Raw genomic sequence first — 26,777 nt, forward strand, 5'->3', positions numbered from 1 at the left:
AAACCTAACCTGGTCGGGAGCAGGTTTTCTTTGGTAAACCCAGAGTTTCTTTCCGTCTCCTCCCCCTTTTTTAAGTATTAGCGATGTTTTAATACCTCATTCATTCATTCACGCTGCAAAATTGCTTTTCTTACTAAGTATTTTTGTCTTATTTCAAGTACATATATCTAAAAATTCTTAATATGCATTTTATATATGAAAAATGGTCTATATTTAGTCTTGTTTCCCAGGGGATTTTCCAAGTGCATTTTACATAAAACAAGTAAAATTATCCGCCATAGGGTAAGAAAAATAATCTTAATGCAAACGGAAACAAGAATATTTTTAATGTCTTTACCCCATTGGAAGATCATTTGCAAAATAAGAAAAATGCACTTTAAAACATCGGAGATGCAAAGCACATTATAAGTCCACTGTATGCAGATTTTAAGCAAAGTGTGCATCCCTCTCACACTCTTTCTGATAATTTATTCCTGGGCACAAATCCGTCAAAGAGGAGTATCACAGGACTGTAGGTCTCTGGTGTAGAAATCGGTTTAACTGAGGCTAATCTGATAAATGATGTTCACTTGATAACAGCTTTCTGTGACCTGTGGACGTAACCCAATAATCAGAATTTCCTTCAGGATTTCCAGTGTGGCTGGATGCACTGATGACAAGTATATCCCCACCATCGCACCTTCTGAAAATGAAACTGATTATTACTGAATGGAAGGATGCCAGATGGAGGGGTAGTACGAGCCATAACCAACACCACAGCTGTTAAATAAACTAATTATTCACAATTTTTTTGGTCATCTTTATTTCCTAATACAAAAGCAAAAATTATTATTTTTACTTTTGGATTTTAGAAATCTTCCAATACTTGACCATCTCCTCTTCATCTGGCAGGGGTGTTGGTGCAGGTGCTCCCTGTCTTCTTGCTGTCTACAAGTCAGTAGTTAATTTTATTACTCTAATTAAGAAGTGTAACTGGTTGGATTAGAGAATAATTAATTAGCCTATGTGAAAAGAGTGTTAGACTATGTGGAAAAAGCTACAGCGCATTGAAATAGACATTGAATAATATTTAATGTCAAATTTTTGTAAAGTCATGGATTTAGCCCACACCCATGAACCTTTCATGTTTAAAGCTTTACTTTGATTGAATTGTGTTTTTATACTTTCTTTTTTAGCTGCTGCCACATTCTTGTTTCTTTTTTCTGTCTTTTTCCTTAGTTTTTTTTTTTCGTGGCCATGAGATACCATTAAAATTAATATTAGTTCAATAATTTTCCGTTTTCACCTCTGATATTATAACAGTTATTAAGTTATTGACAGTTATTAAGAATTAAAGTTACGCATTAGCGGAAGTATGCATGCTGACGTCTTTTTGGCGTGAGCTGTTGCCATGGTGAATCGTAATTTCGGCGCTCCGCTGATCATGACTTTTCATAGTCGTGGTGCACGCGCTCAACTCAGAGTCAACCTACTTAGAGTTGAGTAAACTAACTCTGTTCAGCTGTTCTGTAACCGAAAACTCAGAGTTTCCCATCTCAGAGTAAGTCAACTCAGAGTTCAAGTTTAAACTCGGGCCCCTGAATGTGTGTTCCTGTCGTTCACTGAAAACATCGACTGAACCATCTTTATTCCAGATATACTGCCAGCTAGTGACTCCTTCAGCATATATGTCACATCTGAGAGTGACTCTCTCTCCTCTGAATACATGTTGAGCAGGTTTGATGGTCACTGTGGGTTTTGGTGTTTCTGTAGAACAGCAACAATTCACAATAAAAATAATGTGCTGCTTTTACTGCATGAACACAGTTACTTGACTGTAAAACACACACATGCTAAATCAGATGAGACTGAAGTGTTGTTCTCTATAGCTGTTATAGTCATTTATAAAAAATCTCTCAATATACAATCATTGAGAATTTAGAAACATGATTTCTAAAAGTTTTTTTAACAAGTTTTCCAACAGAAGATCTTGTCTCTCACTGTTTTGATTTTGATGTGAACAGTGAGCTGATAATTATAAAGATGAACAAATATTAAGATATTGTGTGGGGACTGTGTATGTGTCTAGATAAACATGAAATATTTGACTGGTATTTTATAGATTTGGTCACAGCAGAGAACTGTTTAGAGAACTTGAAGGAAACAGTCTGATCACGAGCAGAAGAATAAAGACAAACTCTTACTAACTGTGTACTAGTGAATATTACCATAACAGCAACAATAACTGAACAAACAAACCAACAGAACTGATTCAACAGCATTACACATCACAAAACTGACTGACTGAACAAAAGGAAGTCTTGAGTCTTTAACACAGTCTGTGTCTTTAACCGTCCGTCATCATTCAGTCAGTATGGAGCTCAGTCAGCTTCCTCTTGTGCTCTGTGAGTATTATTTTCTCTAAATGTATTTCAGTGGAATTATTATATTATTTAGATGATCAAGTGTTTTAGTGTTCCTAGATGTTTTCATGTTTATCTAGACACATATACAGTCCCCACACAATATCTTAATATTTGTTCATCTTTATAATTATCAGCTCTATGTTCACATTGTAATGAGTTTTCTCTTTGTGTTTTAGTGTTGATTTCAAACATCTACTCTGGACATACTGAAGGTGAGTCTTAATTTGATTCAATATATCTTTATTACATATGAGTGATTCAACAGTAACTGTTACCAACCAAGCTGAAAAATTAGTTACATTTTATTATGGTTATAAATGCACCCTTTTAATAATTATTCATGTGACAATTCTGAGATGTGACAAGAAACACAAAAAAACATCATTCTTATCAAAAACAGCCGATACCAGAGACCAGATCTTCTGTTGGAAAACTTAAAAAACTAAAAAACTTAAAAAACCTTTAGAACTCAAGTTTCTAAATTCCCAATGATTTTATATTGAGAGCTCTTTTATAAATGACTATAACAGCTATAGAGAACAACACTTCAGTCTCATCTGATTTAGCATGTGTGCTTTACGTAAGGAGTAATTGACTCCGGACCGTTGAATTATTAGAAAATAATGCACACCCGAGGTGGTGATGCGGCCACGATGCAAAGCTCTTTTTCTAATAATTCAACGGCCCAGATTCAATTATTCCGCTTATACTACAGTTGCCACCAGGTGCGGACTGGGTCCAAAAAGTGGCCCTGCACTTCTTTATTTTATTTGTGCATAGACATGGTCTTTAATAAGTTAAATTGGCTGTATAAAAACAAAGAATAGTAAATGGAAGATAAAAAAATATATATTAATACAAAATATTAATTTAATCCGAATCAAGACACTAAAACTTAATAATAGCCTACTTCTTTTAACATCTGTGAAAGGTTACTGAACTAAGGCCAGTTGCATGAACTTAGTCACTGTCTTAAGAACTAGTTTGACCAACTAGCAGTTAACCAAGTGGATCAATGTTGTGGTAAGGGACAGCATGTTGGGACGGTTGCAACAACATGTTGCAACTGTCCCCACCCTTGACAGCCGTGATAAAACTTGGTATAATAGCTTGACACAATATCATACACGATATATGTTCTTACAATGCTTCACGCAAACAACTGCAGACAGTATAACAAAAAAATCTGATGATTAAATCTGATGATTAAATCTGATAATTAAAAAAAAAACCTTTTTTACCATGAAAATTATTTTTGTCACATGTGCCTAATTTCACCCAGGAAGGATGGGAGGGTGGGGGGGGGGGGGCTGATTTCGCATGTGCAGTATGAATATCATTACTGTAGCTCATTCCTGATTGAAGAAATAAGCCAAATCGTCTTGTCCTAGTTACAAATTTGACGGACGCAGTCATTTCACAGCACAAAAACATTTCACATTTCACAATTTCTTTCTACCATTACCAAAGACTGAGACTTCAAAGCCTTAAATCTATTCTTTGAATAATTTGAAATTATTTATACTTGTTCAAGGAAATGTAATTTTCTTATTGCTTTTCCTTTTTTATTTTATTTTATGTTATCTATTTATTATTGTTTCGTTTTTCTGTTGTTTATTATTGTATTTGATGTGATTTATGTTATTGCCCTTGCATGTTCTTTGTTCTAAAATTGCAATATATATATATATATATATATATATATATTGTTTGTTCTCAAATCTCCAGAGATTTTGCGTGATTTCCCGTGTTAACAGTCGGGACTCTAGTTGAAGTCTGTTGGTGTGTGGTGTACTGTCTTTGTCACACCGCAGCACACCACACACTATAGGAGCAATTAAAACGGTTAAATCTAGGATTTTTTGTCCTCATATTTGGGGTCTCTCACATTTTGAAGATCCTATAAGATTTTAAAAATCTTTTAGCGTGTACCCAGCATAACTGCATTTATATAAAAACAGCACTTTTTTTTTTTCATTGTGAATTGTTGCTGTTCTACAGAAACACCAAAACCCACAGTGACCATCAAACCTGCTCAACATGTATTCAGAGGAGAGAGAGTCACTCTCAGATGTGACATATATGCTGAAGGATTCACTGGCTGGAAGTACAGCTGGTATAAAGATGGTTTAGTTTTCAGTGAACGACAGCAACACACATTCAGGTCTGTTACTGAGTCTGACGCAGGTAAATACTTCTGTTATGGAGCAGAGAGAGAAGGATCACGAACATCACACCGCAGTGATGAAGTTACACTGACAGTATCAGGTGAGTTTGATCATCTCTTCACATTCACACACAAGTTTAACATGTTATTAATGAGTGATTTCTCCCCTTCAGTTCCCAGAGCAGTTTTAAGTGTTTCTCCACAGACGTGGTTGACTGAAGGAGATCCAGTGACTCTGATCTGTGAGGTTGAGGGCTCCTCTACAGGCTGGACATTCAGCTGGTTCACTGATACTGGTTCATCAAGTAAGATATAACGTGCTTCAAGCAGCAACATCTGAATAAACTGGTTTCATAAAATATTATAGAGATTAAAAATATTTATACTACGAGGCCGTTGAATGCTTGAATCTGATTGGCTGAAGAATCTTCTAAGGCGAGCAATTGCACAGTGTTGCCAACTTAGCAATTTTGTTGCTAAATTTAGCAACTTTTCAGACTACCCTAGCAAAGTTTTCCTCCAAAAGCACCTACCAACAAATTTAGCAATTTTTAAAATTTATTTGGCAACTTTTGATAAGTGACTCAGACAATAAAAAGGCACACATTTTCAAACCAAATTACACAAAAAGAGGAAAACCAAAGAGGCCTACCAGTACACACTACATGAATTGAGTTAGTGTCTATTTGCAACTGTTTAATTTAATAATAATAATAATAATAATTGAATAAATGTTAATTTATGATACACTTTGTTAGTAGCTTGTACTTGCGATTGTTGATCAGTTAGTACACTTTAAGAAAAATGGAAAAGAGACTAGTAACTTTCCAGGACATTATTATCCATTGTAACCCTGTAAGGTAACACTTTACAATAAGGTTGTATTAATTAGTTAATCTATAAGTTAACAAGACTTACCATAAATAAAGTATTTACTAAGGGAACCTTATTGTAAAGTGTACACTAGTTCAATATTAACTAACGTTTAATTAACATTTGTGTGTTAATAACAAAGCAGACATTATTGCTTGGACCTTAAATGAGTGAAAGCCATTCATGCATCACTTAGATTTTCAGAAACTTTATTACATATTATGTTTGAATGAACAAAACTATTTCCAAAGCTATTTCGGAAGCATTACTCTCCTCCAACTTGCGCCGACGCTGTAACATATAACGTTCATGTTCACACAGTCTCTATGACTTAATTAAAAACTTTTTTTTTCTTGTTTAACCCCGCAAACTTTCAGTAAATAAAAGCTATCTGAATATTAGTATCGCCATTTCTTCTTGCACGTTGTCCTCCGTGTGTTTATTCTAAAGTCACGTTTGTCAGCGCGAGATTTCCCGCGTTTATAGTCGTGATCTGTTGTGTGTGGTGTGCTGTCACATGGGAACAAAACTGTTGAATATATTTTTTGTTTGTTTGTTTATTATTTGTTAGTGGTATGCCTAAATCATATTAATAAACAGTTTACAAATGTTAGTTAATGTTGAACTAGTACACACTTTACAGTAAGGTTCACAAATTCTAGTAAATACTTTGTTAATGGTAAGTCACGTTAATAAACAGTCTACAAACATGAGAAACATTATCCACTGATGTTTAGATGGTTTCTAAGTTTACCAATAGCCCAAATCAGTGCCCAAATGAGTTAGTATTGTTTATCCATTGTGTGTGTTAGCTGCTACATAAACTTATGTGTATATACTGGAAGTAGTATAATTAAATAAAGCTTATTACTAAATCTATTTACAGGCATAGTTCATTGTTAGTTCATGTTAACTAATGCATTAACTAACATTAATTAATTCAACCTTATTGTAAAGTGTTACCAAAAAAACTTAAATTGTAATCATTCAAAAATATGTAAGTGCTCAATAATTCAATGTATTTAAAAATACATTTATTTTTATTTTAATATTATATTATGCATATTATTTTACAAACAAATCTTAATTAACGTATAAAATATATATTATTTTGAGATTTGATGTTGTGACAATTTTGTGCCGTGATTACGCAATGATGTCATCACGCAATGGCATCACAATGTCATTTAGCAACTTTTAGCAACAAATTGACCTTCGTTTAGCAATGTTCTCTGAAAATTAGTTGGCAACACTGGAAATGCAGGACGAACCTAGTTCCAGGCAGCTCTCGACCGCATTACAGTTCCATATCACTTCCCCAAATGATGTCAGTTATTTCAAAAGGTCTTACAACCAAAACCAACAAGACACTGGCCAAATACATAAATATAGTAAGCAATGGGATAAAAAAAACGACAGATTATTTTCCATGGTTTGCCACAAAATTACGTTTAATTATGTACGTAAAGCACATACTCTATTTATCCCGCTCTCTCTCCCTTACAGACACACACAGTTAACACACATGAAAACATACACGCTAATGTTGTTAGCGCTGCTCTGACGACTTTGTCAGCAAATAGTTTAGCAACTTAAAAGTACATGACATTTCTCACAAGCGAAGCGAGGTAACAACGGCACTGTTCGTGAGGAAAATTAATTTAAAGTTTCACTAGTAGGGATGCTGCTACCGAACACTGACGAGAGACAGACTCAGAGAGGTAGGCTAAATCACGTACGCAATCTCTCTCTTGTATCTCACTCATAACTTAGTTATTAGCTGCATTTGTCTGCTATCAACGGCTTAAGTCTCAGTTACTAGTTCTAAAATGATGTTTTGGAATTAGCAACGGAGGCGATGGATGAGATGCGGAAGAAATAATCCTATTCACAATAGCGATTTAAGTAGAAAAAACGGACAAATCCCTTGAAATATATCATCTGACCGATGTGTTGTGGTGTGGCAACCGTAGTACAAGCAGAATAATTGACTCCGGACCGTTGAATTATTAGAAAAATAATGCACATCAGTGGCCGCATAACCACCTCGGGTGTGCATTATTTTTCTAATAATTCAACAGTCCGGAGTCAATTATTCCTTACTTAATCAATCTGAATACTCTGATTATACCAACAAAGGTAATTTATAAGACTCATGTATAAATGACTGCTCATTTCTTGAGGTAACTGCACTTTTTCATTTTATACAGACAAGAGCAATCGTTATGATTTGCTCTCAGACAGCAGCAGAGGAGATGGGGGAAACTACACTGTCAGTTCTGCTGCTCTAAAACACACAGGAGTTTATGTGTGCAGAGCAAAGAGAGGAAAACCAGCCTATGACACACAGTACAGCGACACACAGCTAATATGGGTCACCGGTGAGTTCAGACTGAACCATAGAATGAGTGAGATAATCAGAAAATTTCCCTTGATCTTTTTAGAGCTTGAAGTGTCTTGAAATGTTGTCCTGTTGTGACAGGATGAGTTTTATTATGATTTGTTGATTCATTAGAATCAGTTTTCATTTTAATCTTTGTGTATATTTCAAATGGGAAGACACACCCATTGACTCATTGAGGTGCGTTCTAGTGGAGGCCCAGTGGCTTTATAAGAAGCAAGTCTTAAGTGTGACATTCCCTGCGTCCCAATGTGCATACTAAGTCATGGTCTTTCCGCTCTGTGTTCCTGTTTTGTGGGCCGGAAAGGTCCAGGGGTTTATGCCCTGTCGCGTTCCCCTGGTGAGTCGCCTGATTTGCTGTTCCTTACAGTCGCAGTTTTACGTGCTAAGTGTTTGTTATTAGGGATGTGTGCGTGTGTGTCCAAAGTGACGAGTGCAGGTAGCGTAAAGCTTAATGTTGTCTAAGAATGAGGTAAGACACTTTTTATTGTGGGTTTCCTTTCTTTTGAAGGAGGGAAATCATTTAAAGTGGATGTCTATTTGTGTTTTTATATTTGTAATTTAGGCCTGAGCACTAGCTGTTGTTTCATAACCCTGTGTCTACAGCTGTTTCTTACACTGGTTTCATCCACGGCTGTTTTCGTATTCTGTCAGTATAGTTTCTTCTTTTTCTTGGTTTGTCATTTGCTTTAATCTTTTTGCACTGATTTTGCTGTGTGGTGTGTCCCTTCTGTTAATGCTAGATTTATTATGGTCTCTTTGGAACTGTGGGTATTTAATTGGTAAACTGTTGACGAGACCCATGCTTTGAAGTGTTTTAGAATTAAAGATTTTTGTGCCAAATAAATGATATTTTGGTAAGTCTTGTTCATTTAGTAGAATCAAACCTGTGTTTGCTTGAGTAGCACCTGAGGGTGTGTAGTTTCCCTTTCAGGAACGTCGAGCTGCGTCGGAAGACGCTATGGGAACGCTCTCAGCGTCATTCCGCTCTGAATATCGTATGCAATCAGTCCAATAAAAAGGGCGAAGCGTCACGGGCGGGGTGACGTCACGACCAGGAAGTATATAAGCACGTGAGGCGGCGCCCGCGTTAGCTTTCTGTCATTCAGCAAGCGCTCTGTGTGTGTGTCAGTCCAATCTGTCTTGTGAGTCTTATTTACTGTTGTTTGTCCTGAGTGAAAGTGACAAGAATGCCTAAAGCTAAGACCAAGGCAGGGGGTGATCTCAGATCACGTTATAGGTTGTGTGTTAGTCCTTGCCCGCGCTACATTACGGGTGAGGACACACATGATCTGTGCGTGGTCTGCCTGGGTGCGGAGCATGCGGCAGCGGCTCTCGAGGGAGCCGTTTGCCCGCACTGTGAGCGGCTCTCGCTGCGCACACTCCGCACCCGGAGGGCTCTCTTTGAGAAGGGAGCCTTTGTGAGCGTCCCACGCGGTGCTGGCCCCGCTTTTGCCGAGGCAGAGCGGCGGCTGCACTCGTGGGGTTCACAGGCTGATTTGGCGGACGAGAGTGAGACGGGAATTTCCCTATCTCCTCCCGTAACCGCCAGATCTGGTGCCCCGTCTCTTGAGGGAGCGGTTCCTTCCTCTCGAGACGAGGGCTCGGAGCTCCGTCTCTCGTCCTCTGAGGAGGCTGAGGCGTCGAGCGCCGACGAGGGTTCGCCGCCCACACCCCAGTACGAGGAGCTTTTAGAGGTGGTTACTAGGGCAGTGGCCAAGCTTGACATCAGTTGGCCCCCCGAAAAATCAACAAAGCCGCAGCCAAGTCTATTAGATGAGTGTTTTCTGCGCTCGCGGCAACCACCTCACCGCAGGAGCCTTCCATTTTTCCCCGATCTCCACGCTGAGGTGTCGAGATCGTGGTCGAGACCGTTCTCGTCCCGCCCGTTCGTCCCCGCATCATATTATTATGGCAATGTGCGGGACCTGGACGTGTGCGGGTACAGGACGATGCCGCGGGTTGAACGGACGCTTGCGAGCTATCTGTCCCCGCTCACGGCGTCGTCCTTGAAGGCTCCTACCCTGCCTACTAAGCCTCTGCGCACGACTTCATCCTTAGTGGGCAGGGGGTATGCGGCAGCAGGCCAGGCCGGTGCGTGTCTGCACACCATGGCGGTGTTACAGGCGTACCAGGCCGAACTACTGAGAGAGTTAGAGGAAGGCGGCGAGGTTAGGCCAGAAGATATTTCTGAGCTGAGGAAGACCGCTGATCTTGCCCTCCGCGCTACCAAGGAGTCGGCCCGTGCCATCGGCCGCTCCATGGCAGCTATGGTGGCGACGGAGAGGCATTTGTGGCTGACCCTGTCTGAGATAAAGGAGAAAGACAGGGTCTGCCTCATGGACGCCCCGCTTCAGCCTTCTGGTCTGTTCGGCGACGCAGTCAGCTTGGTCGTCGACAGATTTCAGGAGGCTCGTAAGCAGACGGAGGCGTTTCAGCGGTTTCTCCCTCGCCGATCTCTAACTCGGGGGACTGCTGGGCGGGAGCAGTCCCCTCCGCATACCAGCTCCTCGTACCGGGCTGCGCAGAAGCAGAGCGTGGCCACTCGTGCTCCCCCGTGGCGGAGCCGAGCGCGGCGGCGCTCTGCGCCGAGTACCTCTAAACCGAAGGCTGATCTTCGGGATACCCTTATGGCTAGGAGGTCCTCGGCACACAAGTCCTGATGGGCGTGCTCCAGGACTTCGGAGGGCGGCCCCTACTGGGGTGGAGCGGCTTACACCGCAGTACCCGGTGACCGTCTCCCCTCGGTGCTCTCCGGGGATCTGTCTGCCAACCCTGCAGCTCCAGGGCACAGCAGGTCCCAGCGAGTGCTTTTCTCAGAATTCCCCGCCGGTAGTGTCTGCGGGCCTGAGAACCTCGCCTCAAGCGCCAGAGACCGCGTCTTCCTCCGGAGAGCCGCAGCAAGACAGTGGTCTGGCCATATCTCTAACACCAGAGGTCAGTCTCGAGAGACTGATTCCCTTAGTAGATCATCTGGCGGCCTGGCAGCGGCTGCCAGACGTGTCTCTTTGGGTCCTGCGGACGGTAGAGCGTTGTTATTCCATCCAGTTCGATGGCCCACCTCCGCCGTTCAACAGGGTTTGCGTGACTACGGTCCGCCCCGAGCAGGCTCTGGTTCTGGAACAAGAAGTCGAGAATTTAGTGAGGAAGGAAGCCATCGAGTTGGTTCCTCCTCACGAGACTCGCGCCGGCTTCTACAGCCGATACTTCATTGTTCCAAAGAAGGATGGAGGGCTGAGGCCCATATTGGATCTGCGAGCTCTGAACCGCTCAGTCAGAAAGCTGAAGTTCAAGATGCTTACAGTCAGGCAGATTATATCTCAGATCAGGTCCGAGGACTGGTTTGTCTCGATAGATCTCAGAGATGCCTATTTCCATATATCCATCCTTCCCTCTCACAGGAAGTTCCTGAGGTTCGCTTTCGGGGGCAAAGCGTATCAGTATCGGGTTCTTCCTTTCGGCCTAGCACTCTCACCCCGCACTTTCACCAAGTGTGTGGATGCGGCACTGGTCCCGTTGCGACTGCAGGGCATCCGCATACTCAATTACATCGACGATTGGTTGATTCTCGCTCAGACAGAGCAGTTGGCGGTTCGGCATCGAGATGTCGTTCTCGCCCACATGAGAGAGTTGGGGTTGAGACTCAACTCCAAGAAAAGTGTGCTGTCTCCAGTTCAGAGAACCACTTATCTAGGCGTGGTGTGGGATTCAACCACGATGCAGGCATGTTTGACCCCTGCTCGGATCGAGTCGATCCTCACGGCAGTCAGGAGAGTGCGTCAAGGCCAGCCATTCACTGTCAAGCAGTTTCAGAGGCTGCTAGGGCTTATGGCAGCAGCGTCCAGCGTGATTCCTTCTGGCCTGCTGTACATGAGGCCCCTACAGTGGTGGCTCAAGAACAGAGGGGTCTCCTTGAGGGGAGACTCGCTCCGCGCTGTCAAAGTGTCACGCCGTGGGTTCCGTGCCTTAGACATGTGGAGAGATCCTCAGTTCTTGGTTCAGGGCCCGGTGCTGGGAGCTCCGTGTCGCCGCGTCTCGCTAGCGACGGACGCATCCCTCACCGGTTGGGGTGCGGTCATGAGTGGCCACCCTGCCCGTGGTCTGTGGAGTCGACGCCACCTATCGTGGCATATCAACCAGCTAGAGATCCTAGCTGTGTTCCGTGCGATCAAGCACTTCCTCCCGGACCTAAGAGACCGCCATGTGCTGGTGCGCACCGACAGCATGGCAGTAGTCTCGTATATCAACCGCCAAGGAGGTCTGAGGTCGCGCCCCTTGTACAAGCTGGCGCACCAGATCCTGGTGTGGGCCCAGGGCAAGCTCCTATCCTTGAGAGCTGTTCACATCCCTGGGCATCTCAACGTGGGAGCAGACGTTCTGTCGAGGCAGGGGCTGAGGCCCGGGGAATGGATGCTTCACCCAGAGGTGGTGAAGCAGATCTGGAAGGTCTTTGGCCAGGCACAGGTGGACCTCTTCGCCACTCGAGAGTCAGCGCAATGTCCCCTCTGGTTCTCTCTAGCTCCGCCAGCCCTGCTGGGTCTGGACGCTATGGTGCAGACGTGGCCGAGGCTGCGTCTGTACGCCTTCCCCCCGATCGTTTTGCTCCCAGGAGTTCTGGAGAGAGTGCGCCGGGACGCGGTCAGTCTACTGCTAGTACTGCCGTTCTGGCCGGGCCGAGTATGGTTCTCGGACCTGATTGCTCTTCTCGACGGCACCCCGTGGCCGGTGCCTGTCAGAAGAGATCTCCTCTCACAGGCAGGGGGCACCATTGTGCACCCCCGCCCGGAGCTATGGAAGCTGTGGGTTTGGCCTCTGAGGGGGCGCAACTCGTAGCTTCCGGTCTGTCAACTGAGGTTGTTGAGACCCTCCTTCAATCCAGAGCTCCCTCTACGAGGAAACTGTATGCCCTGAAGTGGAAACTCTTCACTTCCTGGTGTGGAGACCGCCAATTTGACCCAGTTAACTGCCCAGTTGGTACAGTGCTGGAGTTCCTACAGGCCCGGTTCTCCGCAGGGTTAACCCACTCCACGATTAAGGTCTACGTGGCTGCTATTTCGTCATACCACGCCCTTATCGATGGCCAGTCAGTGGGCAGACAACCCCTGGTGATACGTTTCCTCCGCGGTGCGCTGAGGCTGAAGCCTCCGGTGCGACCACGAGTCCCTACGTGGGACTTGGCTGTGGTATTGGAGGCTCTGAGTAGGGCGCCTTTCGAGCCTCTTGAGGAGATAACTGATAGACTGCTCACTATCAATACTGTCTTCCTGTTGGCCATCACCTCTCTGAGGAGGGTGGGGGATCTTCAGGCTCTTTCTTCGGCCCCTTCTCACATTGACTTTGCGCCCGGCATGGCGAAAGTATTTCTCTACCCCCGTCCGGGGTACCTTCCTAAAGTCCCGACAGTCGTACCACAGCCGGTCGTACTGCAGGCCTTCTGTCCTCCTCCCTTCAGGGAGCCTGACCAGGAGAAGCACCACTGTGTGTGCCCAGTGCGAGCACTGGACGCATACATCCACAGAGCTGCCCTGTGAAGAAAGACGGACCAGTTGCTGGTATGCTATGGTCCGCCTAAGAGGGGTCTTCCTGCTACGAAGCCCACTCTTAGTAGGTGGATTGTGGATGCTGTTAACCTTGCTTACGAGGCCTCTGGGCTTGCCCATCCACTGGGAGTCAGAGCGCACTCAACTAGAGGTATGGCGGCCTCAAAGGCCCTTTGGGCAGGTGTCCCAATACGGGACATCTGCGACGCTGCTGGATGGTCCACGCCCCTGACCTTTGCGAGGTTTTACAACCTTGATCTCCGAGCCACTCCAGGCTCCTCTGTCCTTTTGTCCTGACACAGACAGGGACTTGTCAGTATGGAGGCGTTGGTATAGCGTTCCCATAGCGTCTTCCGACGCAGCTCGACGTTCCTGAAAGGGAACGACCTAGGTTACGTATGTAACCCAGGTTCCCTAAGGGAACGAGAGCTGCGTCTCGCAGCCATACTTCCGGCATCCCTGCCAGCGCTTGCTTCATGACATGGAGCTAACGCGGGCGCCGCCTCACGTGCTTATATACTTCCTGGTCGTGACGTCACCCCGCCCGTGACGCTTCGCCCTTTCTATTGGACTGATTGCATACGATATTCAGAGCGGAATGACGCTGAGAGCGTTCCCATAGCGTCTTCCGACGCAGCTCTCGTTCCCTTAGGGAACCTGGGTTACATATGTAACCTAGGTCGATTTCCCTACAAGTCCTAGGGTGGCGTAGTCGTCTCTCCAGTGTTACAGTTTCTGTTGCGCGACGCTGTCATAATATACGGCTACTTTTTAATGGTGTGAATGGAGAAAGATGCTTCTGCTGTCAGGTGTAGTTACTGCATCTACTAGCAGCTCCTAAATAAACCAAACTAATCAGCAACACCTTGATTCCTGGGTTAGCTGCAAACATGTTTCATTATAGTGGTGGAAAATTGTTATGAAAAACTAAAATATAACTACTGTGGCCCAAAAGTGTTACTTGCCATAAATGAACTTCAGGGAACATAATCAAATAGGTGTAATAAAAATGTATAATCTGACCTATTTATTAAATAGCGTTTAATGAAATTAATGAAATTTACATTTGATAAGATGGGCTGTATAAACATTTGATCAATCATTTTACAGTTTGATTAATATCTGCCTACTAATTATATCTTAGTAAACCAATATATAACAAACGTCTCGGTTACGTATGTAACCCTCGTTCCCTGAAGAATGGAACGGAGACGTCACGTCGGTGACCGACGAATTGGGATCTCGCTTAGAGAGACCAATCCCCTACGAGAGTATCTAAACAAGCCAATGGATATTGGCATGCGATTATTGCATCCAGCTGCCGCTAATCACAGCGTGAGTATAAGTAGGCAGCGGGTGCAGCGCATATCCAGGTTTTTTCGCTGAGGAGCCGAGCCGGTGACCCGGCCGCTCAGCGGTGGTACAGCAGCCGTGGCGACAGGACGTGACGTCTCCGTTCCCTTCTTCAGGGAACGAGGGTTACACACGTAACCGAGACGTTCCCTATCAGTCGGTCACTCCGAGTCACGTCGGTGACCGACGAATTGGGATCCCTACCAAAGGGCCACGGTTACTGCCCCTTCCAATGTCCTGTGGAAGCCTCCTGAGACCCTATTTTTTGGCGCAGGTCAGGGCTACCACAGAAGACCAACTACTGTTGCCATGGCACTACCCACTCAGTAAGACTGGATAACACTGGGAAAACGTACCCGTTCCAGTTGGAACCGGACGCTATGGAAGCTCGCCCTTCCCGCAGGAGGTTTGGAGCAATTACGCATATGATCAACCTTAGGCGCATATGGAAAATTAGAGGAAATTGTACCTCATGGAGATTGGCAGAAGACCTGCCGGGGAAACACGGGCTCTCAGGCTGTACCGTGGACTATACACATATGGGATCCAACTAGGCCTTTCATATGGAACCTAGCCTTCTACCGGTTCTCATGGATTCAGCGAGTGAGGGCCTGGCGTCAGACGCTCCGCCACGTCTGACTGCCGAGGGGACGGAGGAACTCGACAGGGTCTACAGTACGGACTCTCTGGAGCAGTTTTAGCAAGTCGACCCGAAACCGGGGCCTCTCAGTGCTTCTACCCGTTTGAGGTGAGAACACAGGAGGAAACCGGTTCCACACGAAGGCTATAGAACCTAGCGAACGTGTTAGGGGTCGCCCAGCCCGCAGCTCTACAAATGTCTGCCAGCGAGGCGCCACGAGCCAACGCCCAGGCGGATGCAACAGCTCTCGTAGAGTGAGCTCTCAACCTGAACGGGCAGGGCACACCCTGTACCTGATAAGCCAGGGTGATGGCGTCCACTATCCAGTGGGCCATCCTCTGCTTGGAGACGGCCTTCCCCTTCTGCCGGCCTCCGTGACAAACAAAGAGCTGGTCTGAGGTCCTAAAGCTTTGTGTCCTGTCAACGTAGCATCTCAAGGCCCGGACGGGACAAAGCAAAGCTAGGGCTGGGTCTGCCTCCTCCGAGGGCAGCGTTTGCAGGCTCACCACCTGGTCCCTGAAGGGAGTAGTGGGAACCTTGGGCACATATCCAGGCCGGGGCCTCAGGATTACCTGGGAGTCAGCCGGCCCAAACTCTAGGCACGAATCGTCGACCGAAAATGCGTGCAGGTCCCCTACCCTCTTGATGGAGGCCAATGCAAGCAGGAGCAGAGTCTTCATTGAAAGAAACTGCAGCTCAACTGACTGCAAAGGCTCGAATGCGGGAGTGCAGCTCGTGACAGCTCGTCGGCTGCCCGGTTGAGCAAGCCCGGAATATGACTGGCACGAAGCGACCTCAGATGCTTCTGACTCCAGAGGAGGAGGTGGCGGGCGAGTTGCGACATGCGACGGGAGCGCAGACCACCTTGTCGGTTGATGTACGCAACGGTCGCAGTGTTGTCCGTGTGGACCAGTACATGCTTGCCTCGTAAGCGCCTTCTGAGACGGATCAAGGCCAGACATACCGCTAGCAACTCTAGTCAATTGACATGCCAGTGCAGTTGGGGGCCCGTCCAAACCCCCGACACTGCAAGCCCGTCGAACGTGGCGCCCCAGCCGGTGGTGGAGGCATCTGTGAAAACCACAGCACGCCTGGAGACCTGTTCCAGGGGCACTCCTGCCCGCAGAAATGAAAGGTCTGACCACGGGGTGAGGGTTCGGCGGCAGTCCGGTGTGACTTGGACCCGGTGAGTGCCGCGCTGCCACGCCCACCTCGGGACTCGGCCATAGAGCCAGTGTTGAAGCGGTCTCATATGAAGCAGCCCCAGCGGCGTGACTGCCGCTGCAGCTGCCATATGCCCCAGGAGCCTCTGAAATAGTTTCAGTGGGACCGCTGTCCTGCTCTTGAACATATTCAAGCAGTTCAACACCGACTGAGCACGTTCCTGCGTGAGGCATGCTGTCTGACTGACCGAATCCAACTCCATACCGAGAAAAAAGATCCTCTGCGTCGGGGAGAGTTTTCTCTTTTCCCAGTTGACCCGAAGGCCCAACTGGCTGAGGTGTGAGAGCACCAAATCCCTGTGTTCGCACAACTGGTCCTGAGACCGAGCCAGTATGAGCCAGTCGTCAAGGTAGTTGAGAATACGAACGCCCTGTTCTCTCATGGGAACTAGGGCTGCCTCCGCAACTTTTGTGAAGACACGGGGCGACAGGGACAGCCCGAAGGGCAGGACCTTGTACTGATATGCCCGTCCTTCGAACGCAAACCGCAGGAATGGCCTGTGGTGCAGAAGGATCGACACATGGAAGTACGCGTCCTTCAGGTCGATCGCTGCAAACCAATCTCGGGGACGGACGCACCCGAAGATGCGTTTCTGCGTGAGCATCTTGAACGAAAGCCTGTGAAGGGCTCGGTACAAGACGCGCAGATCCAAGATTGGTCGTAACCCACCGCTTTCTTGGGCACAATGAAGTAAGGGTTGCAAGCCCTGTCTTCATATCGGCTGGAGGGACTGGCTCCATCGTGTCCTTCGCCAGTAGGACAGCGATCTCTGCACACGAGACATGAGCATCAGCTGCCTTCACTGCTGTGAGGTGGATGCCCCTGAACTTGGGAGGGAACTGAACCGCATAGCCGAGTCAGATGGTCCACCGGAGCCAGCAAGACGGGCTGGGTAGCGCAGGCACCCAGACACCGTACAAGCGGACCAGCGGGACCACTAAAGTACCCGCGGTGGGGCAGCGAGGTGGAACACAGGAACACGGCTCGTGGCGGCCCAAAGGGGTCTGAGTGTGCGGTGCACGCTTACCTGGTTCCGAGGTTTGGCAGAGGGTGCGTGAGTAGGGCCTTTGATGATGCTCTCGAACCGCCCACGGCTGCTAGCTGGCGAAAGAGGAGGATGAGTGCGGTCCGGAGTTGGTCCGTCCATGACTCTCCATGCCCTCTTGGAACCCAGAGGCAGAGACAACCGCTTCTTATTGAGATTTTTGAAACAGGAGAATCTCCACCCGGCCCTCCTCCGGGGGAGGGGGAGGCGCATCCGCCACCTCCTGAAGCAGTCCTCTCTCTCTCACTGGGTCGCCCGTCTCGGGCCTCTTCCGCTCACCGCCAGGTTTGACGGGGGCCAGGACGGGCGGGGCGGCCTGCCTACGCCCCGTTCAACGGCACCGCTTCTGGAGGCTGCTGCGGATGCGGTGCGGGAGCAGGGATGGACGCAGGGGCCGCCCTCGGCGACAAGCAGGCTGGGGCGCTGCAGCCGGCAGACGGGTGGAGGCAGCAGCTGCCCGCCGGGGCAGGACGTGTCAGATCGCCTCAGCCTGCTCATGAGCAGCCGAGAACTGCTGGGCCATGTTCTTGACTGCGTCGCCGAAGAGGCCAGTCTGGGACACAGGGCCCTTGAGGAACCGATACTTTGTCGGTGTCCCCATGTTGACCAGACACAGCCAGGGGTGAACGTCCTGGACCACCAGTGTGGACATCGCACGACCCAGAGACCGCTCCACCTTCGTCGCTCGTAGCGCGAGGCCAGAAGCGGCACCAAGCTCTCAGAACTTCTGGATCGTAACCACCCCCGTGCATGTCCCTCAGTGCTTTTAGCCTGAGGAACCTGCAGTAACGCCGTAGTGTAAGGTGGAGGCAGCTTCTCCACAGGCCACATAAGCACCGCCGGACAGGCCAGACGAGTACCTACAGGCCCGGAAGAGGAGGCATGGTTTGCCCCGCGGGGTGGAGACGGTATTAGGACACAACTGCATCGCATCCGACCGCTCCACCGGGGGGACCCCCGTATACCCCCTAGCTGCGCCACCACCGAGGGTGATGAGGGGGAGGAGTTAACAGGGCGGTTTCTGGCAGTAAAAGGTGCCGTCCACGACCTGGTAAGCTCCCCATGCACCTCCGGGAAGAGAGGCACTGGGGCAGGGCGCTGAGAACCAGCGCAAGCTACCCCGAGAAACCAGTCGTCCAACCTCGAGGGCTCGGGACACGGTGGGATCTCCACTCGAGCCCTATCCTCTCAGTGGCCCGGGAAAGCATAGCTGTGATTTCTAGATCCGACTCAGGCACTGCTACTGCCGGAGCAGCAGCACAACCGAATCTTCTTGCCCAGAAATCTCCAGCTCACCCTCCGATGCAGCAGTCGACGTCTGGTCATCGGGAGGAGCGCCAGGGTAACTGCTGGTGCTCCCCTTGTAGAGGGCCCAGCACGTTCCACTGACAGCTCAACTGGTTTTGGAGCGCAAGAGGGGCGATGGTCCCTCGAGGTTTGGTTCCCTGGAGGGTTTGCCACCATGCCACCGCCTGAAATGGTCCCCGTCTGTCTGCAGCCAGAACGAGAGCCAAATCAAGGCAGAGGCAACAGAGCTCCGTCCCTCTGTCGAGGTATCAGAGCCTGGCCCGCAACTCCAAGATGATCATCTTCCCACTATGAGAAGATGCCTCATCTTTTTTTGTTTGCCAGATGCAACGTCGTCTTTAAAAAGACGCACCCGTGAATGCTCTTTTAGAGAAATCACTCTTTCAGTGTGCTGAAGCGCACAGGGGAGATGGCCGTTTGCAACACAATCAGGGGGTAGTGCAACCTGATGTGTGCAATCCACTCGACACAGGAAGAACCACCAGCACAAGAATGCCTCGAAGAGCGCACTGACTTGCAGACACTGTAGGTTGGTCAGGAGCAGAATGATGAACGCTCGGCTCCGACGCGAAAAGCTAAATATGCGCTGCACCCGCTGCCTACTTATACTCACGCTGTGATTAGCGGCAGCTGGATGCAATAATCGCATGCCAATATCCATTGGCTTGTTTAGATACTCTCGTAGGGGATTGGTCTCTCTAAGCGAGATCCCAATTCGTCGGTCACCGACGTGACTCGGAGTGACCGACTGATAGGGAACTCAGCTAACTTTAAACTAGTGGGTTCCAGGGTTATTATAGTTTTGCATTTTTCATTAGTTTTTATTTTTATTTCGTTTTGACTTTTTGTTTTCAAATTCAGTTTAGTTTTAATTAGTTTTTAAAGTGAGTTTGCTAGTTTAGTTTAGTTTTTATTTTTTGAAAATGCTTAGTTTTAGTTTAGTTTTTATTAGTTTTAGTGTTAGTTTTAGTATTTTTTTGTAATTTGGGTTATTTGTCAGGGCAAGATTCAAAAAGGTCAGAAAAAGTATTGTGTAATAATAACTCAACAAAACCATCATACAATTTTAGAAAATATTTATTCAACAATAACACCAGTACATAAAATGTACATATGGGCACAAATATGTATGTAAACCGTCTCCGCAGTAAGTGCAAAATGTGTAAGTGACGTACGTGTGCCAAGAAAAAAACAAAATAGCCAACAGACTAAAGAAGACATACATGAACCACATGTATTCAACCCATTTTTGAGCCACACAAGACATTTCTGTCAAGATTGTCAGGGAGCTCAATCTGAGAAAAGAACATAACTAATAAAAATAAAAAATAAACTTGTGTCCCGACAAGTTCCAACATGGTAAACAAAATAATGTAAGTCCCTTGCATTAATGAATCAGCTGTTTAAAATACAGCTTTTCAATTTTTTTTAGTGTGGGTGTGTGCGCGAGTGAGTGTGCATGGGTGAGTGAGCATGTGTGAGTGTTTGCGCATGCGATCGCGAGTGAGCAAGAGTGTGTGTGTGTGTGCGAGTGAGCAAGAGTGTGTGTGTGTGTTGCTTGTGTGTGTGTGTGTGTGTGTGTGTGTGTGCGAGAGTGTGTGAGCAGGTGTAAGAATACCTCTTACAAAATCCACACGCCGTACCAAAAATCTACACATGTTCTAGAATTCACACCCTACAAATACCACAGCTGTACAATTTTCACACCCTATACTAAATTTACCCTATAGCCTACAGTCAATAGCCTACTCATCTGGATTGAAGCAGCAAACATTCAGTGTAAAAGTAAAAAAATTACATAACATTATTTTATATTTGAATCACAGCTTATATAGTGTTTTGACATCGACAACCACAACCAAAACGTGCATTTTACCTCAAACTTGCGACTAATTAACTTTCTAAAGAAGGCATAATCGCTTCTCGGGTCAACATTAACACACTGACAAAATTATATTCAGAATTTAAAATATTTAAATTAATGTTTGATTGAAGGTGTTCAAGAGATGGAGATACCAACCTTTTGCGAACTTTCAACGTCGAACGAAGTCGTTCTCATGGAGACGCGGTGTGCACGGAGGGGAGGGGCTGTGTGTGTGTGTGTGTGTGTGCGCGCGCATGTGAGAGACACATGAGTGACGCAGGCTGTGTCCAAATTCAGGGTCTGCATCCTCCTTAGGATCCTTCCTACCCGGTTGAAGGAGGAGGGATCCTCCGACGTCCGCAAAACCCGGAAGTCGGTGTTTGTGAATTTGGACAGCCTACCCTTCTTTCAGTTCCCTCCCTTACCCGTTGCTCATATCCTGTCGCCTAGCAACCGTGACAGCGCCAAGCAAGAAGCGGGAAAATGGACAAACAAAGAGTTATTCTCCTCATTTTAATTATTTTGGAAGAAATAAAGCAATTAAATAAATTAAATACTTTCTTTGCTCGTTGTCGGAGAGTTTTTTATATCAGACTACAAGACAGTCACATCCAGGTAAGCCATTATAGCCTATTTTTATTTGTTTTTAAGTATTCTACTAATTTCTCCTACAAATTCATTGAGCCGAAGCATAAACTTTAGCTTGTTTTGTCAGAGAAACTCCTCTCCCACTCCGCTACCGCTCGCTTCGTCCGCCATTACGCTCTGCCGAAAAGAATTATGGGATAGGTAGGACGGGAAAGGATCCACCACACCCATCCTTCCAATTCGGGGAAAAGGAGGACGTATTTGTGGGCCGCATTTGAAGGATCCTACGAATTTGGACAGCCTTCGTCGCGGCACTGTGACGTAACATCCTTCAAATGAGTACTCCGAAGGATGCAGACCCTGAATTTGGACACAGCCAGAGAGGCGGAGGGAGAGCAGGGAAAGGAAATGCAGCTGAACGAATACGCTGCATGTTCTAAATAGCGTTAAAAAATTAAAGACCTTGACAAAGACGAAAACTAAGGACATTTACTCTATAATTTTATTTTATTTTAGTTAGTTTTGCCAAACACACATTACAGTTTTAGTTAGTTATCGTTTTTTTGTAATGCCTCGTTTTTATTTTTATTTCAGTTAACGACAATGTTTTTTCCCACCTAGTTTTCGTTCGTTTTCGTTAACGATTATAACCTTGGTGGGTTCACACGGTACAGGCAAAGAAGAACTGACCCCTGAGTTGAGTTTGGTTTCTCCCAGGTTGTTTTCTCCAATAGTAACACCTTATGGAGGTTTTTGTTGGTTGTCACAGTTGTCTTTGGTTTGCTTGCTGATGGCATAATGACAAATATTTTAAGTTTTAAATGGAAATATTCAGTGATGACTTATGGATTTTCAGTTATTAGAACTTGAATATTGTTCCGAAAAGCTGCTTTGAAACAATGTAAGTTGTGTAAAGTGTTTTATCAATAAAACTGTCTTGACTTGATTTCTAAACTGTAGCTGTAATTGTCTTCTCAGGTGTTTCTCCTCCAGTCTCTCTGATCGTCAGACCCAACAGAACTCAAAACTTCAGATCTGACCCTCTCTCTCTGAGCTGTGAGGACCAGAGTAACTCTACTGGATGGAGAGTGAGAAGATACACAGAGAGATATGGGCTGGAAGATTGTTCATCATCAGTGTGGGGATCACAAACAGGATCTACATGTACAATCAGACCCACCAGCACATGGCTCACTGTAGTGTACTGGTGTGAGTCTGAGTCTGGAGAGAAATATCATCCTGTTAATATCACTGTACACTGTGAGTCTGTGTTTCTGTATTTATTCATTTCACAAAAGCCTCATTTTATGTTTTGGATTTAAATAGCTGGATTGTGATCTCTTGTTATCCCACAAAATCTTATTCCTGGATGACAACGAATCTGCTAGACTACTAAACCTTTGATCATCTTTGATGTTTGTCATTAAAAAAATCCCATTTTAAAACTCATCTTTTTAAATGAGCTTTTCCTGATTAATTTAAATGTATGGATTATCTTAATATTGAATTGATGTTGCTTTGATTGTATCACTGTCTTGTAATTTATGATTGTCATCACGTTGTAAGATGTTCTTGTGTGTTTTCAAAGGCACCTCTAAATAAAATGTATTGTTATTATTTTATTATTATTGCTGTTGTCACCACATTGTTGATACATTCTTACTATATTCTTACTATTGGTCAGTTGATGTTTGCTCTGTTTCTGTAGCTGGTGTGATTCTGGAGAGTCCTGTTCATCCTGTGACTGAAGGAGAAACTCTGACTCTACGCTGTTTAAATCAAAATACAACCTCACCAAACCTCAGAGCTGATTTCTATAAAGATGGGTCACTCATCCAGAGTCAAACTACAGAGATGATCATCTCTACTGTCTCAAAGTCACACGAGGGTTTCTACTCCTGCAAACACCCAGAGAGAGGAGAGTCACCCAAGAGCTGGATCTCAGTCACAGGTGAGAGTCAATGAAACTGAGCTGATTTATTTCTTCTGATGTTCTCGTTCAGATATGGTGCTTGATAAAGTGTTTGTGTGTCTCTTCTTCAGCGTCTCATTCAGGATCTCAGATCTCTGTCCTCCACACACTCAGTTCTGTTCTGGCAGTTTCTCCATATCTGCTAGTGACAGTCGTGCTGATTTTCAAATGCTGCAGGATGAGAGGTAAATGTCTGATTTATTACATTATAGAAGGTTTCATCGGGCGCACGCGCCTGGCCCGAAGTTAACTTCCGGTCTGTGTTTGTTTATCGGTCTGGTTAGTGGCGTCGGCTACAAACGCAGTTAAAGTGATGAGTAATGAAGTTGGGCTCAGGTTGTTGTGCTGTGGGATGTGTTTCCCATACATTTATTTATTTGTGGTGGCCCGCTGTTATTAAACGCTCCGCTAAGGAATTCAGGAACCAGCGGGTGAGTAGAAAATAGGCTTTTAATGAAACAAGAGTTTCAGAATACAAGAAATCAACCTCCAAACAATGTAAACATAACTTTAAGACTCGACAAAGACATAAGGAGAACTGAGGACTTATAAAGGGATAAACCAAACGAGGAAACAAGATAATTAACTAAACACAGGTGATGAGAATGAATGATTAACTAATGACTGGAAACTAGAACAGGAAATACCAAAAAAGGGCAAAAGGGGAACTAAACAGAAACCAAACCGTGACATCCTCCACGATATCAAAACTGACCGATTTTCCAAAAGGCCTCGTTGAATAAACATGAGCACGTAATGTACGTTTAAAAATCAAAACGAAGCACGGGTGTTTTTGTATCACTGTATTTCTGAAGAAAGACTAGCTGTATCCGAAATCGCCCCCTATACCCTCAAATAGTGCACTATTTGAGGGGACAGCCATTTTAAGTGGTGTTCGAAACCATAGTGGATGTTCTCGAGTGCACTCATTCAATCCCACAATGCACCGCAAAAACGAGTGTACAAGCGATGTACACTCAACGGCTAGAGAATCCCCAGAATGCACTGAGAGAGTCGCGCGCCGAATGAATTCCCGCGTCTCACCAGAAGATGGCGCCCACAGCTGAATCATCCATCCATTCATTTTAGAAGCGCTCGTCCACGGCGTAATACAACACAGGTACAAATTAATTGTAAATTGACTATTAGGGTTTAAACATAATTTCCGTGACTGAGTTCTAGATAAATCCTTCAGTCTTACTATTGGAGCTGCCCGTATCAAATTATTATTTAACAGGAAGCAAACTATGCAAAAGCGGCAGTCCTTCCGGTGCACTTAGTGTCCGAATTCACTCACTCGTTTTCATTCACTCCTTCAAGTGAACTATATGAGTGGACTAATGTAGGGAATAGTTAATGAGGGTATAGGGGGCGATTTCGGATACAGCCACTGTCTTTAGAAAATGGTTGATGTCATTTTCATTTCATCTTGCATGTTATATGCCTGATAAAGCAGAGTTTGTAAGCTTAGCACTGCTTTGTGTAATGTACAGCCCAACAGCCGTTACCTCTAGTTCTCCCGCTTTACAGCGCCTCCTGCTGGAAGAGAAGGAATTTGCATTTTTAATAAGTCAAGCTTTCTTTTCTAATCAATTTAGACTCATTTAATCTATCTATCTATCTATCTATCTATCTATCTATCTATCTATCTATCTATCTATCTATCTATCTATCTATCTATCTATCTATCTATCTATCTATCTATCTAGTTTTAGAAAAATGATTAGCGACGTGCCAACTAAATACTAATTATACTAAGTATGCTAACAACATGCTAATCATGCTATCAACATCTATATAATCTATTTTCTATTTTCAAACCTCAAGCTTTTACAACTGCTTTTAACTTTCATGCTAGGCTTTCTCAAGCCTAAAGTTTGTCTTGACAAACTTTTTTTTTTTATCTAGTATCATTAATACTGTGTAGCTTGTCATGTTTTGGGTTTGTAAGGTGCTCACTAGCTGCTTTGAAACAGCATGTATTGTGAAAATTGCTGTAATACAAATTAGTTCAATTGAATCTGTCTCGCTCCTCCTGTTTATCTTTTACTCTACAAATACACATCTCACTGACAAAATACAGGATTTTTTTTTGTCTTTTCTAGTCAAATTTGTTTAAATATAGTTAAAAGATGGTAGGCATACAACTAAAAACATATATGTATATATAGTCAGTTAACATAGAGAGAGGAAAAAAACACAGCTGTTCAAGTAAATGCTTGATTGTTTTGTGTGTATTTAACAGCTGCATCTGTTGAAGAGCAAGAAACTGCAATCTGATCTTAATCTGTCGTGATGGTGAGAGAACTTCAGCTTCATCCTGGAATCTCTCAGTCTCTCAGTTCAGACTGAACATGATTATTTACTGTAAAAGTCATGTTTTGGGAGTGACTCTTTTTAGCATCTAGGGATGCAACGATTATAGATTTTGCTGGTACGATTATTGTCTGATGAATAATCACGGTTTTACGATTATGACGATTATTATGCATTTATTCATTTCCTAACATTTAATAATGTATAAAATCACATGAACACTCTTTAGATGTTAAAGTGTTATTTATTACTGGCTTTTGAAACAGAAATAACACCGTCACCAACAATACAGCACAAAATAATAATAAACAAACAACAAACAAAAGTCCATCTCTCCCATTAGAATAAAAAAAGGTGACCGCTGCTCTGTAAACATCCATGACAGTATTTCTCTTTTGAAAATAAGAAATGGAAATAGATCACAAAAGTATTTAATGTTTTCAGTTTGTACATTCTTTACATTTCTTTTGTACCTGGGGTAGAGAATTTGGAAACATGGTGAAAAAAAAATCTTGTTGGTTTTTACTTATGAATAATACTACAACAGGAATAGTAAATAAATTGAATGAAGTATTATTAATATACAACTAATATTAACTTTATTTATCCCACAGGGGAAACTGTTACTAATGATGGAAATAAAGTGAAATATTATTGTAATCAACTGCCATCCATACGTATTCATTTTAATAATCTTTATAATAATTCATATGATTTTACATGTAGCCTGAGAAAATCATGTCTATTGTTTTGGTTTGTGAGATCGGAGATTCATTCAGGAGGACACAAACGTCTTGAGAACGCTGCCCGTGACTTTTATTAATTAAATAAATGAAATAGCCTACTGGAGAGACACAGGCTGTTTCTCAATATGCGTTCTTCAGCGATCTTGCGTGCTTGTGTTCTCGTTCTACGTCATCATTAACCGCCGAAGTTCAGTTCCAATTCTCAAGAACGCAAGTATAGAGGATGCATGAAAGTGCCCGGATATGTTCTTGAAATTGAGGATGCATCGAGTGCAGACTTGAGAGAATCGAGCCGTTAGAAATCCCAGAAGACGTTGTGGGCGGCCGGTGTATGG

The 26,777-nt window shown here is 45.0% G+C and overlaps 1 protein-coding gene across 1 annotated transcript; it reads left to right on the forward strand.

Annotated features, from left to right (window-relative positions):
- The first annotated feature begins 2,342 nt into the window (after nucleotides 1-2,342).
- Nucleotides 2,343-26,574, forward strand: LOC306875220 (Fc receptor-like protein 5). The gene is made up of 9 exons (XM_079425686.1): nucleotides 2,343-2,384; nucleotides 2,582-2,617; nucleotides 4,407-4,673; nucleotides 4,746-4,877; nucleotides 7,656-7,826; nucleotides 22,387-22,668; nucleotides 23,117-23,359; nucleotides 23,452-23,565; nucleotides 25,626-26,574. The coding sequence occupies exons 1-9, from the start codon at nucleotides 2,354-2,356 to the stop codon at nucleotides 25,658-25,660; spliced, it is 1,311 nt and encodes a 436-aa protein (XP_079281812.1). The 5' UTR covers nucleotides 2,343-2,353; the 3' UTR covers nucleotides 25,661-26,574.
- The last annotated feature ends 203 nt before the right edge of the window (nucleotides 26,575-26,777 follow it).

The sequence above is a fragment of the Barbus barbus genome (assembly GCF_936440315.1).
Source record: "Barbus barbus genome assembly, chromosome: 9".
NCBI classification, from domain to species: domain Eukaryota; kingdom Metazoa; phylum Chordata; class Actinopteri; order Cypriniformes; family Cyprinidae; genus Barbus; species Barbus barbus.